This window comes from Montipora capricornis, chromosome 2, assembly GCF_036669925.1.
Source record: "Montipora capricornis isolate CH-2021 chromosome 2, ASM3666992v2, whole genome shotgun sequence".
NCBI lineage: Eukaryota > Metazoa > Cnidaria > Anthozoa > Scleractinia > Acroporidae > Montipora > Montipora capricornis.
The window spans coordinates 25,204,543-25,219,542 of NC_090884.1; the positions used below are offsets into that span (position 1 = coordinate 25,204,543).

The 15,000-nt window shown below is 40.2% G+C and overlaps 1 protein-coding gene across 1 annotated transcript in view; it reads left to right on the plus strand.

Annotated features, from left to right (window-relative positions):
• Nucleotides 1–4,342: 4,342 nt before the first annotated feature.
• LOC138039158 (neuroendocrine convertase 1-like) overlaps nt 4,343–15,000 on the plus strand; it is a 12,389-nt gene continuing 1,731 nt past the window's right edge. Inside the window, exons 1-12 of the mRNA XM_068885351.1 lie at nt 4,343–4,595; nt 7,589–7,693; nt 8,033–8,158; nt 9,214–9,313; nt 9,783–9,820; nt 10,473–10,549; nt 10,623–10,711; nt 11,368–11,540; nt 11,963–12,175; nt 12,859–12,959; nt 13,514–13,744; nt 13,880–15,000. The exon at nt 13,880–15,000 is cut by the window's right edge and continues 1,731 nt beyond it. Coding sequence (XP_068741452.1) covers nt 4,386–4,595; nt 7,589–7,693; nt 8,033–8,158; nt 9,214–9,313; nt 9,783–9,820; nt 10,473–10,549; nt 10,623–10,711; nt 11,368–11,540; nt 11,963–12,175; nt 12,859–12,959; nt 13,514–13,744; nt 13,880–14,879 — 2,463 coding nt within the window. The 5' untranslated portion in view covers nt 4,343–4,385 and the 3' untranslated portion in view covers nt 14,880–15,000. The remainder of the gene's footprint in view (nt 4,596–7,588; nt 7,694–8,032; nt 8,159–9,213; nt 9,314–9,782; nt 9,821–10,472; nt 10,550–10,622; nt 10,712–11,367; nt 11,541–11,962; nt 12,176–12,858; nt 12,960–13,513; nt 13,745–13,879) is intronic.

Here is a 15,000-nt window from a genome sequence, read left to right on the forward strand (position 1 = left end):
TAATTCAAGATCTTTGTAATCAAGGGCTTAGTGGGTGTTTGTTTGAAGACAAAAAATCATATATATTAGCTCCCTTAGTGTTCGGTCCAAATTTGTCATAGGTCTTAGGTTTTGTCTGTTTCGAGAATTTCCAGTCGTTGATAAAAAAAAAAGGGTTAGGGACCCACGACCCACGACGAACGACCCACGACTCACGACCCACGACTCACGACTCACGATCCACGACTCACGACCCACCCACCCACGCCGATAAGACACTCTCGCGAGAATCGGGTGGGTAAAGAATCTTCGAAAATGCAAGTTAGGTGCGGAGTTCCACAGGGTTCGGTTTTAGGCCCTACTGTGTTTACGTTGTTCACGAACGGTTTACCCTTTATCTATTATATCTGGAGATACGTTTAGGTACGCTGACGACACTACTGTCTTCTGCATCGGTTCCACACAAGACGTACAGTGATGTAGCTTGTAATTTGCTAAATTGTGCTCTTGAAGAGCCTTTCACCTGGTGTAAAAAAAACCGCTTAACTCCTCATCCTGGTTAATGCGAGGTAATGTTGCTCTCCAAAGCTCGGCTTAGAAGTCCGCTGCCTGCCATTTATATCGGCAAGTCTATCATAGAATATAAGGCTAAGACCTGACTTTTGGGGGTTACTTTGGATCAAAATCTGAGCTGGATATCTCATCTGCAAGAAGTCATTAAAAATTTTACAAATAAATTGAGCCCCCTGAAGAAATTCAATTTTCCAGCAAGTCTTGTGTGCGAGTCGTGTTATCTGAAGGTTATCCAGCCATCCATTACGTACGCGTTGCCAGTGTGGGGGAGTCAGACGGAGTTATTTAAGACATTGGAAAGGCAACATTGCCGTGCTGCCAGGATTATTTTTGGTTTTGCATTGGACATGCCAACAATTTTCGTTTTAGCTACTGTAAAGTGAAACAACTTAATGCATCAATACAAACTTTCTATAATTAAGCTTTTTTACAAAGGTTTCTGTGGTGTGCTTCCACACGCTTTAGCTGAACAGTTGATAACCCACAGCAACAGATCTGTTTCAAGAATGAAGTATGGGTTCATATGTGTCGCTAGTCATTCTAGAAAGAGCTATAAGATCCATTACCTTTCTCATATAATCGGATTGCGCAAAGGCTACGTCACAAACAATCACTTATGTCCAGAAATGCACCTAATTAGATGCACGCCCAATTTTGACATCCAACACGAAGTGTCCCTTTAAGTCTAAGCAATTGCTACCTACTTTCAACAACAAGGTAAGGATAATGGTTAGCGATGTTTTAAGCTTTGGGTAAATTCAGCAGTTAATCTTTACTTAAAGAGCAGCATTTGGGGGACACTTTGTGACGTTTTTTGTCTGTATTCCGCGACATGAGTGATGTTGAAGCTGGGGAGAAGAGCAAGGGGACACTTCGTGACGCTTATTGAAATCAGCCTCCATCTAATTTGGGGCATTTCTGGGACAAACAATTGCGACAAATGGCCAAAGGGCAACCCTCAACTGATCATACCAGCGCAATAGACCATTTTTCGAATTCTCACGGCTGGACTGGATCTAGCATGAAATGGAGGCTTATGCAAATCTTTTCACACACAAATTAATTTGCCCGTATTAGCCTCCATTTCATGCTAGATCCAGTCCAGCCGTGAGAATTCGAAAATGGTCTTTTAAGAGAGAAACTATGGAATGCCCAATACTATCCTCTTCCTTCAGGTAGAGAGTTGCAATAGATCAGATCACCAAGAGATCAGCCACCGCATAAAATAATAAAAAAAAATTCATGAAATTCTGCGTCTGCTTTCTAGTTTGAGTGCTGATCATGCTAGGTTTGGCCGACCGTAGTTCCATTTTGAAGAGAATGCCTTCGTGAACGTTGTTTGATCTGTCCTAACAGTGGTGTGTTTGTGCTTATCACTGTCCGTTTTGATCCAACGTAATGCAAAGGTCGTTATCCGGCATTGCAGTCTTTTGTTTTGACGATAAAACATTTTTGATCCGCGCCAGCTCAAGGTCAATTCATTTTATTGAAGTGATTATACTCAGGCAATAGTCCATTATGATGGAAATCGTGCAAAATGTATTAGAGACGAGGGAAATCTTCCCCACAGACAGTTTTGCTCGGTGTCGAGAGAACGAAAGAAGAGTTTAGCCTTCGGCCCCTTTGCAAAACTATTCTTTATAGTATGCCTGCGTCACTGTCATCTAGATATATTATAAAATAATTGGGATAGTACGCGCATTCTCATTGGTCAATAGCTGTGTTTAAATGAGAGCATGGAAACACAGCTGTGACATCACGATTCTTGATTGGTTGTATGCTGTCAGACGCGCGTTTAGATTGGCTGGTAGGAAATATGAGCGTGTATCAAGAAAATCTGTTTCAATCAAGAATTTTCCTTCATTTGTTCCCTTCATTTGTCGAGTTATCTTTGAGAAATATTTTATAAAAGCAATAGAGGACTTTTTCCCGTTTTTCAAACTCGGGGAAGTTGGGAGAATTCTCGACAGTTATGCAAACCCTCGACTGCTTCTCGGGTTTGCATAACTGTCTCGAATTCTCCCAACTCCCCCTCGTGTTTAGATGAGGCTATGGAAACACGGAAAACGTCCTCTATTGCTTAAACAATCTCGTTTTATTTTACCAGATTGAATTTTACCATCCATTTGCATTTTGGGTGAAACTGAAACGGTCATTTAGTGACATGGTAAATGCTCATGTTTTCCCGGGATTTAAATTTGATCAAAAATAAGACACAGAGCAGACAGAGGTGATGAATGTTCTCTCTTTTAATCATAACTTAACAGTTTGTTTGCCCAGATAAACACCTTGAGAAGTAACGGTTATATAACGAAACCAAAGAATTTACCACTGATACAAGATTTGAGACGACGAACAATTCTCAAACCTACTGAATAAGTTAAAACAAAATTTGAATTTTTTTTGTTAACACTGGCAATTGGACTTGAAAAGCTGCTGTAATGTTTGTTTAAAAATATCATTAATATCTTAAAAGGACTGTATAAGATATAAAAAAAATATATGTAACTGAAGATGTTTTTTGGGGCATACGAAACGCCATGTAAAAATGTGTATCATCATGACTTTCCCTGCAGTGTTTAGTATTTTCGATCAAGGCATTTAGTAATTCAGAGATTAAAGTTTATATAACTTGACAATTAAGTTTAAAATAAATTCACGGGCGACCTAAAAGAACATCATCATTCAGTCATACAGTATATAGCTAACAAAAGAAGCCATTAGCGCGTTAGATCTGCTTAAAAAAAGCAAGTGTATGCAATTTTCTTCATTCTTATTAAAAAAAAAACAGAAAATTATGTTCTTTTTTCATCTACTGCCGCTTATGTACTTTATGGCGTCCGATTAGCCCTTCATCGTGAAGGCTAATTTCGGGGTGACACGTGTTTTGTTGCTTATTGCGCCATGTTGGATGCACTCACTTTATGCTACAATCTACATCTACCGCAATCTATTCACAATGTCGTTTGGAAAACCAAAACAACTGGAACCTCCACGATAATCAGTCGATTTTTGCGCATTAACCTTTAACCACTTGCGAACGCAAAAAATAAAAAACGTAGACGTACGATTTAGTCGAGAGGAACAGGGAAAAGAGAGTCATCAGCAGAAACCGGTCACAGTTTATACTTGTAGGTTGCAATGTTGCTTTCACATATTGTTATTTGAATTACAGTCCTCACAATAAAATAGATTTAAATCTCTACTTCTATTGCATCTTACATAATAAAATGCATGTTGTGAGTAAACCAATTTCAATAAAACAGACCGAGCCATATGGGTTAATTTCATTTTTAAAGTTCCTCGTAGAAATTTGTTTCAGTTTTCTTTAAGATCGACAGGACGGTACCATTCAATAAAATTAAAAACTAGAAAACAAAATCCAATGATTGTGTCTATGTCCACCAAATAGGTTGGCAACAGCCTACGGAAAACACCTTGTACGCGAAACATGTCTGACACAAAAAAACAGGTCAGTTCTTAAAATTTAGCGGGGGGTAAACTTGAAAACCATAGGGCGCAAGCCATTAATTTTTGCAATAAATCGCAGCTGATGGACATAACAATCAATGTGCACGATAAAGTTTTCATTTTCATCCCATAACACTTGAGAGCTCAGCTGTTCGTTGTCACATACGGTTTTCCCACATATGACGTAATTGTGTTTAGATTGGCTCATCCGTGTTAAAGATCAATTGATAATAACAATAAGTGACAGGTGCCAATCGTACGACGGATGACCAACATCTCTGTTGATGTTAATTATAAATAGTCGGAGCTCTTAGATTTTTTCGCCATGGGATTTTCTCCACGAAAAAATTAGGAGCGATGCGATGTTTCGAAGTGTACGGTCTTTGGGCCTCGCCAAGATAATATTATGTATCTTTTTAACAGCGTGGCCCCAGCTATCGATCAGTTTAACTCGTGCTCTTGATAAAAACGCCGGAAAATTCTACACCAACGGATGGGCTATTAAGGTGGAGGGTGGCATTGAAACAGCCAAGAGAATTGCGAGATCTCATGGGTTTGAAAAGGTGGAACCAGTGAGTATTTCAGTAACAATGAAACAGGAAGTCTTAGCAGAGCATTCCGTCTTGCGGAGTTGACAAGCACTTCCCTGTATTTAATATAAATTTTTAGTGTAATGTTTTCTGTAGCCTGCCTGGCTCTTAAACACTGGCCACCCGGCAAGGTTAGACAAATACTCGGTCAACTACAAATCCCGGCATTTTCTATGTTGGATTTGACAGTAATTTTTCGAAATATTCGCCTATGCTTTATGTCTAACGCACTCATTTAATTTCTTACAAAAATATGGGCTCGATCCAGATGAGAGGCAAGAAATTTACAGGTGTCAGTCGATTGCTGGTAGTAAATATTATGAGCTGATTGCTTCGGGGAGTGATGTTTGCCAGTTTGGAGACAAATGAGGGCACATGTTTGTTCGCAAACTAAGTCAGAGAGTGTAATACAAGTTCATTTTTGGCGGTTGTTAAAAGAGATGATAAAATACCGTTGACTTTTATTTTATCGTGAAGTTTGCTGACAAGAACAGCAAACGGTGCATGGTTTCTTCAACACCATGCCATAAAGAGCAACGTTGGTTTGGCTGGTGACTTCATGACAATATTCAACTTCACTTGACACTGTTGAGTACTAGATGTAATTTGAGATAATCACTCTTTTTATTTACGATTATTTCAACAATTAAGACACTTTCTGGCATTCCCGTTTCTTTATCCGATATGCGCTGATCTCTTTGCAAATTTAAGTTTGACGATAGACAAATGTACCTTTTGTCGCTGACAACATGAAGGCAAGGAAGCCTTAATCGACGCTTCATTCAGGAAAATTCAATGTGCAATTCAAGTTTTCCCATAGTTTGATATTCAAATCCTATCACTGTAACAAAATCTTGAGAGAGAGGGAGGGGCTCGTCCAAGTGAAAATGACCATCTATTTGCTTAATTGTATTGTAACTGAGGGTGAGTTTAAATATCTGAGGGGCTTGATGATACTGTGATTTTAAGATCTTCTGCCTCGGTGCGTTTCACTGTCATAAAATCTGAATCTTTTGGTTTTTCAATTAAACACAGAATTCGACAAAGTATATTTTTCTGTGTGCGATTGGAAACCCGACAATATCCAAATCCGGCCAGATTCCTCAGTCGAACACACCCTGGAATACTCAAAAGATGATGAAACGTAGGCATGTTCGAGCTGTTACGCGTATCATTGGTATTTGGTATTGTCTCTCATTTCTCGGGCGAATTAATCCAAAGCCCAACAAATCACAAATCAATCGCTCTTTTGGTAATTTATGATTGAGCAGAGAGATTTTTATGGTTATGAGCTCTTTATTTTATCCCGGAACAAGGGAGAATGGATGTGATTCATACACAATATACAGTCAATCAATCAATCACTCAATCAATGGACTTTATTTTAATTCAGTTGAAGCATAGATTTCAGGTATTCAGGTGCTTTTCCGAGTGTTCTCTTAAGAATCAATATGCACCTGTTGGCGTACGCGTCTTGATAGAAAGGAAGCCAGTTTAACGTGTTGAACAAGGGCAATGAGCGTGAGCGTGGGTTTGCATCCAGGATGATCCTTGCAGCTCTTTTCTGTAGTCCAAAAATGTTGCTCAGGATTTCCTTAGATGTTGATGTCCAGATGGTAGCGCCGTATAGGAGAGCCGGTTTGATGACAGCATTGTAGTATGTTTTCTCATGGTGTCTCTTCAAGTATGGACTGATATATTTCACTAGACCAATTCTTTTTGACACCCTGTTAGCGAGAGCATTACAGTGATTTTCAAAAGTTAAGCGGTCATCAATCTCTACCCCAAGGAATTTGTGTGATCTCACTCTTTCAATCTGTCAGTCATTCAAGGCAATGGTAAAATCGCCATTTTGGTGTCGATCTTGATTCATGCGTTTTCTCAATCGCTTTCCAATGACAAGCATAGATTCGGTCTTCTTTTCATTGATTACCATTTCGTTCATATTCGCCCATTGGTGAATGTTCTCTAAGTCCCCTTGAATGTTATTTTTTACTGAAGAAATATTATTCCACTTAGAGCAAGATGTTAACGTAGCGTCATCAGCATGAATATCGATATTATAATTTTGGACGTGTAATGGGATGTCATTAATAAAGAGAAGAAATAGTATAGGTCCACTGATAATGGTTCCTTGAGGGATACCTTGGTTGATGGGTAATAGAGGAGTTGTACATTCGTTGACTCTCACACATTGCCTCCTATCTGATAGGTAAGAATGAAGCTGAGTCGCTAACTCCATAAATCTTAAATTTCTGCAGGAAAATATTGTAGTTTACAACGTCAAAAGCTTTTTTAAGCGGATTGAAATCAGACCAATTACCTTGTCATTGTCCATAGTAAAAAGTAGTTCATCAGTCTATTAGTTTCACAAGAGCGGTTTCAGTGAAATGGTTTTCCCTGAATGTAAATGAGATTGTTCTCATTTAAGTAGTATGTTAGGGTTTGGTGGAAAAGCCGGGGCGCGGGTTGCCGGGTGCCGTGGAAAGCACGGGGTGCCGCGGCAACCCGGTACCCCGCACCCCGGCACCCCGCATCCCGGCACCCCGCGCCCCGGCTTTTCCACCAAACCGTGTGTTAGCCACTTTGTTACGTGTCTTTCAAGAATTTTAGAAAGCACAGGTAAGACTGCAATTGGCCTGTAGTTATTCACATCGTCTTTCTGCCCACTTTTGCGATAATCAGAGCTTACAAACAGTTTACAAACCTTTGACGTTTTACAAAACCATACCTTAAAGGAATTGATATGAACTTAATTTTAACTGACTGGTGAATTAATGTTTCAGTTCTTCATGTGGGTATTGATGTTTAAATAAAAAGGATAAGTTTGTCTTGGTTGTTGTGGACTTAATGGTTCCACTCTATTTCCAGCTTTTACAAGCCCTTCATTAACATTTCGATGAATTAAAAGCCATTTGCAAATGAAAATTCAAAAGATTTCGACAGCAGGACTTTGCGTTTTCTTTGTTTTGAAGATTGGTACTTTGGAAAACTATTTTCATCTAGAGCATGCTGAAGAGCCACACCGCTCAAGACGAAATGCGGATGAACGCACAGAAAAGCTCATGCAAGACCCTCAGGTAATGTCTACTTGTTTCAGGCAGAGAAGGCTTTTTATCATGCACTAACCAATGTGACCTGCTGACCTAGTCGAGGTTCATAAAACAAGGATATGCTAACATTGCATTTCCTTCATTACATTCGCGATAATGCACAATTTCGACATTCAATTTCACGCTATAACAGTATGACGCAATTGTCATTTAAACCTAGTTCCTACGAGTCTCCGATAGCTCAGCGGTAAAGCATCCGAATCAGTAATCGGAAGGTCTTATGTCAGTTCGACTCCAGCAAAGCAACTCTCGGGTTTTTTCCAAGTATTCCAGAATTACCATCGGAAAATGCTTTTTTCATTGCAGGTGATGTGGGCTGAACAGCAACACGAGAGAATTCGTGTCAAGAGAGGTCACTTTCACGATCGCATGACAGCAAGAGGGATTGTGCCTCGCTTCAACGATCCACTCTGGGATGCTCAGTGGTATTTGGTGGGTTTTGTCGCTGTTTAGTGTTCTCTTTATAGGACTGTTAATAAATGCCAGTCATCATTTCACAAAAAAAGGATCACGCAATATTTGTTCCTGTACACGGTTGGTTTGGTCGACCATTTTCGAAATATCACTGTAAACTGAAATGAGCAATTAATGCAAATCAAGTCAAATATTATTTTTCGAGGAGAGGAGAAAACCGGTATACCCGAAGAAAAACCTCGGGGTGCAGAAGAGAAAACCAACAAACTCAACCCACATATGACTCCGAGTCTGGGAATCGAACCCAGGCCACATTGGTGGGAGGCGAATGCTCTCACCCTGAACCTTAAAGTTGGTTGTCCTGTTAGACTGCAGTTTTACATTCCTTTTACCTTTATTTATACTACTCACAATTCCAAAAACACAAATAAGCAAAATAAAGACTTTCTTATTTTACTCTCAGCCTAGGCATCCTCTTAAAATTTTGGTTAATCTCAGCCTGAACCGCGTTCTTATAAAAAAGGTTCTCCTAAGAATAGAGTGTAGTCTAATGGATCAGTGTTAGAGAAGAGTGCGGTGAAATCACACGGTCATGAATTCGAGTCACATTCAAGCCTAATTATTCCCACGGTTCTTCCCAACCAGTACGTATATACATTGCTTCTTCTTGACGATCCATCACTTAGAGAGTCGCATAATATGAAAAATAAAAACCAACCACGTATAACCCGTTTTTTAAATTAGGTTAAAGTGAAGTCGGAAACGGCCTTTCATCATCGCAAATTGATCCATAAAGCTCCGCATGGTGTCTCGGTATTAAAATTCTAGTAAGGGGCAAAACTTTCAGAGAAAATATGAGCACAAATAGAGGATAAGCTTTTCCTGTTGTTCAACGGAGCAAACCATTGCAGCCAAAGTGTAAAATGAAAATCAGTGACTTTTCTCAGGTTAAGTACACGTCATCTTAAATTGTTTCTAGTTCAAGTATTTCTGTAGTTACAGTCATTCTTTTCGAAACTTGTTTGTTGTGAGTTTTTCAGATAACACCGCCATGTATTGACTATCATTAACAGGATGACAAGCGAATGGACCAGGACTTAGATGTACATGTGCTTCCGGTCTGGAACCAAGGGATCACCGGCAAGGGAGTGGTCGTGACCATTCTGGATGACGGTAAGTTATAATTAACAGCTGCAGCTGCCGGGAGTCCCAGGTTCACGTTTGTTACGTACGTACTTAATTGACCACTCTTCATAAAAACTTTTCAGGGGCAAGCAACGAAACAAAAGAGCGACAACTTTGTGGTTGAGGCAAACCAGTTAGCTATTTTCAAGTGCAGCCGAGGAATTGAACCTGGGATCTCCGGATCTCAAGGCAAGCGCCCTGATCCGCACTCGGCTGCAATGCCTCCATTAACCAAGTATCGAAAAACCAAAGTTATGACAGTACTTTGGCTCAGCACAAAAAATATTTTCCAGCGTCTAATTGCAACGAGGGAAAACTTCTGAAAACAATTCTGAAGTAGAATTGGGTGCATGACTCGCGCTTAAAAAATATACAGCAAGTACAGTGCCAAAAGATAAAATAAGAATGGTACAATGTTGACTGATTACTATTACTTCGTCTATCTCCATTACTTCAGGGATTGAGCACAACCACACAGATCTCATCAGGAATTACGTAAGTGGACGGTTCATGGTATTAAATATGTAAAAGTGTGCTATCGCCTCGTCTGCCACTTTTTTTTTGTTCTCACCACATTTGACGTCATCCGTGATCTATTACTGAACAGACCCACGGCAATATGGAATGTATTTGTTAAATACACGACGTCATCACAAAAATGATGACTTCCTTTGTTACGTTTATAACTGCTTGGACCTTTCACCTATTAAAAGCAAGCCAAAGTACACTTGTTTACTGTGTCTTAGTCACTCGCAAAGTGTAATGAAATCAGTACATTAAAGGTAAATTATCTACGTATAATTAGTCACATTATGTACGTCACTAATCAGATACAAAAAGCCTTCACTGAATGGAATAAACACAAGATCATAAACACTTCAGTCTGATTGATATCTCCGAAACAACCGCTTTGCTTTTTTCCGTCATTTTGTCTTCTTCCATATCGGTATGTTGTAATTTTGATCATAAAATTGTCTCAATATTGGTGTTTCGGGGGTCATATGTTGGTAAGTTAAAAAACAAATTAACGTAACTACATAAATCCATCTAGAAAGCACAGTATCATTTAGATACAGCTCACTGAAACGTCTTGGTGACAAATGGTATATGTTCAAAGAATTTGATGTTTCTCATCTGTCTTCAACAGGACCCCGATGCCAGCTGGGATGTCAACGGCGAGGATGGTGACCCATTTCCTCGCTATGATCCAACCAATGAAAACAAGTAAGAAAATGGGCGAATCTTAAACTGATAATAGTCATTCATTGCTTATTAATTCTTGTCGTTTGTTTTGTAGACACGGTACCCGCTGTGCAGGAGAGGTGGCAGCTCAAGCCAACAATACCATCTGTGGAGTAGGCGTCGCATACAATGCTAAAATTGGAGGTGATACATCATGACATCCCTGAAGGAATCTCATAACTAGGGGTTTAGTACAACTTACATATTACTATCGAAAGTTATCATCTTAAGGCTAAAAAGAGTTGGAGGAGCTTTTCCTTTAAATTAAAACTAACAAACGCTCGATGTGTCTGCGTATTACAACTAAGTTATCATTTTTCATGCAGGAAATGTAAATCTAATTATAGCTGTGTCTGCGATAAAGATTTCTAAGTAAAGAGGTACCCTGAAAGTTAAAGTTTACATTTCGACCAGGAACCGGGTTGTCGAAGCCTGGTTAGCGCTAACCGTTGGTTAAGAAGTATGAAACCCCATAGGTTTCTATGGTATTTAACGCTGGTTAGCGCTGACCATGCTTCGAGTAACCCTGGCCAGTTTGACAATCTGGTTTGAAGAAATTTGGATTTAGCTTAAGAACGTACAATTCAAATACCTAATATTTCGACACTCCTGTCTAGTGTCTTCATCAGGGGTTATCCAAAGTTCTATATAATACCAATTTGCTGACATGTTTCCAATTTTCTAAAAAAAGATGTTCTTCAACCGAAGTACCATCAAACTATGTTTAAAGAGGTACCTGTCAGCCGCTCGAGAAGCACTGTTTGTGGCATATGTATACTAATTCTAGCGTTTTTCACCAGGAGTACGTATGCTTGACGGACGTGTGACTGACAAAGTGGAAGCCGCTTCTCTGAGTCTCAATCCCCAGTTCATTGACATTTACTCTGCCAGCTGGGGACCGAGCGACGATGGAGCGACAGTAGAAGGGCCTGGAACTCTGGCTGCAGCGGCGTTTGAAAACGGTATCACAAAGGTATTGTGTTCAGATTTCCAAGCTTTGTGAAACGTAAAAAGAAACATTCGTGTATACAAAGCCACCATTTCTCTTTCACATTTGCGAGCTTCGCTAAAAAACGCGGTACCCGCTTTAAGCAGTTCTGGAAACGAGTTTCATGCCGGAAGAAAGGCCATGTGCCATTTCTTCTCGTTCGTTCCGTTGTTTTTCTCTCACGTTGAGTACTCGAAATTTTGCTTGTTCCGAAAATAGGAAGCCCGTAACCGTCAAACTCAGTTCTGGCTATTCGGTGTAAGATCTAGAATGTTAAGCATACACAAGCGAACTTATCTCGAACGTCTCTAGACATTTTTGAATCGGTATCGATTTTGCGTCACAGAGTTTGCTTCACTACTATTTCAAACTCGACTTTTATGTTTTTACTGTTCTGGATATTTTAGGGTCGAGGTGGACTTGGTTCCATATTTGTGTGGGCTTCGGGGAATGGTGGAAGGCACGAGGACAGTTGTAACTGTGATGGATACACAGACAGCATCTACACTCTGTCAATAAGCTCGGCTTCTGATCATGGCGAATCTCCATGGTATTCAGAAAGTTGCTCTTCGACTCTGGCCACAACATTCAGTAGCGGGGCTCATGGAGAACAGAGAATTGTGAGTTGTCCTTTTCCCGAGCAAAAATATTAAAATGTCTGGAATATGATGTCGTACTTAAAAGTAGCCATCAAGATTCATTCACTTGGTGTTGTACCAACCTCGTTCCCAGGGTCTTATCGACAAAGAGACCCTGGGAACGAAGTTGGGTGTTGTACAAAGAAATACAATCCAGAGACTTTGTAAATACGAGTTTTCTTATTTGATATCTTCAATAAAATGGGTCCTCTGTGCAGCTCTTTTTAACATGCATTTTCATAGCCTGTGGTTTGGACGCAGTTCTTGCGATTTTAGAAAAGTAGGGTCTGTTGCGTTTAGATAAATTTTGTAATTGAAGTCAGATTGTTTCAGGCCTTCATTTTTTTTTTTCTTGTGACTGGGTAGATTGTTACGATGGGTCGCAATTGTCCTAATGGTACTACATCCTCCGATTTTTGGGATTTGATGTGAGGATAGTAGTCAAAGGTTTGATATTTGACTTCATTGCTAAATTACCTCTTTGCTGTTAGTGATTCCTCAACTACAGTTCAAATTGTACGAGAAGCAACAAATTCCTTCCAAAAAAAAAATGGTAATTTTAGGATGAAATAGGCAAGCCACGATCAGACTTTACACGAATATGCTGATCAACACGATTGCAAGTTAACATCTATATACATTTTTTGTCTCTTACTGCGTAACAGGTCACAACGGATTTGCATAACGTTTGCACTGAACGACATACGGGAACTTCAGCTTCGGCTCCGTTGGCTGCTGGTATTTTAGCTCTGGCATTGGAAATCAAGTAAGGAAAACGAAAAAAAAAAAAAACAGACAAAAAACGCGAAATCAACTGACAATAACAGCGCTTTTTAAGTTATATATGCCAGTTAGGCAACTAAATGTTACCTTGCAAGGAATCGGCGTTTTATGATTGTGGGTAATCCAAATTAAAGTACGCAGATAACGTGATGGCAGTCAAATAGGCACGCAAAGCGTGAGCGTGTCGGTATGTGTCCAACGCAAGATGGCCCATGTTGCGAGAGAGTTGAAAGCAAAATCGTATTGGTGTATTAAGCAAAGTTTGTTAAAATTGCTGTTCTTTAGGCTGAGTAAAGAAATAAGGAGAAAATGAAATAAGGGGACCTTCTTCTTTGATCCTTCTTACGAGTGGTCACTTCTGTTAAGCGCTGTTATAGTTCAAAGTGTTGAGAACTTTTGGTTGCGAGCTCATGCAGTGCACCTGCAAACATATTTACCACAAGTCTTACTTGCGCATAAGTTCCTACAGACTTTCAGAGTGAAGTGTAGTGCGAGCAATTTCACTTTGTATTCACTGACAATTTCGTTTATTTCCAGTCCGCGTCTGACATGGCGCGATGTGCAGCATATTGTAGTGTGGACTTCAAACTGGGAGCCCTTGAAACATGATCAGGACTGGAGTCCAAATGGAGTGGGACTGCATGTTAACAGAAAGTTCGGCTTTGGACTGCTAGTAGCTGAAAAGATTGTTGAATTAGCAAAACCACACACTTTTCAAACTGTTCCCGAAAAGACTATTTGTAGAGGACAAATCAACCAAGATCGCAAGTAAGTCAGAAAAATCAGTGAACAGCTTTTCCTGAATTTCGACTTTAAAATCTCCTCTCCACCGAGGGGCTTGAACTTGATGGTTCAATGACGTGTGAACCACTCCAGCAGTTAAATTGCGATTTCTTTTCACAGACCCATCAAGTTTAAAGAACCATTGAAGATAACCATGCACTCTAATGGATGTTCAGGTACCGCTGCCGAGATTCGCTATCTGGAGCACGTTCAACTTTTAATCAGTTTAGATTACACAAGGCGCGGGGATCTCGTGATGTACCTCATATCCCCCATGGGAACCAAATCCTGCCTGTTGTCCCCTAGAAAAGAGGACGTATCCAACGAGGGATTCTCAAAATGGCCTTTTATGACAACGCACTCATGGGGCGAGGATCCCAGAGGTACATGGACTTTAGAAATAAAAGACCTTGGAGATAACAGACCAAATCACGGAACTCTTACCGAATGGCAGCTTATTCTTCATGGAACAAAAGAAAAACCTCATCATCAACCAATTTCTCACCCTGATAAGCCACGTGACTCGGTCCCAATGCCTGAGGTACCCTCTACTTTACGGACTGAGCAAGTCCCCAGAGGACCAACGTATACTTTCGGTCCCCCGCCTGTTACATCGGTGAGTCCCGTTAAATACGTGGCACCCCAGTTGGTCACTTACACGGCACCTCCGGCCTCTGGCCCAAACGTCTTGACACTTGCAGCTCAATCTGTAGGAGAACCACAAGCTAACAAACAACCCAGCAGTCAGTTTGCTAAACAGCAGGTGCAGACTCAAAACAATTATGGCCAGCAGAGCAACTTGGGGGCTCCGCCACTTTTCTCAGCTCTCCGTAACAACTTCTTACCAGCGAACTACCGAGAGAATCAAATAGCCAACTACTATCACTATGCGAATCCTGCTAATTCTCATGAATTTATACCCCAAGTAAGCAACCCTGCGGTGTCGCAAAACACTGACCAGCTAGGATTTCAAACAGTGGGCTGGAACGGTGCGATTCCATATCGTAACCCACTGCAATACAATGGCTATAGTAATTATCTACGAACATTTGGAAGGAGGGGAGCTGCAAAGTATTTAGAATATCTTAGATACAAGAGAATAAAGTTAAAAAGGACGTAGCCACATAAGAAAAGTTTTTTTTTAGAAATACATAGCAAATTATTGTAAGATATTAGAGAAAATTAACTGCTTTGAGTGACATTTTCCACAAAAAGTACACGTACTCTACGATTTCTCTTAT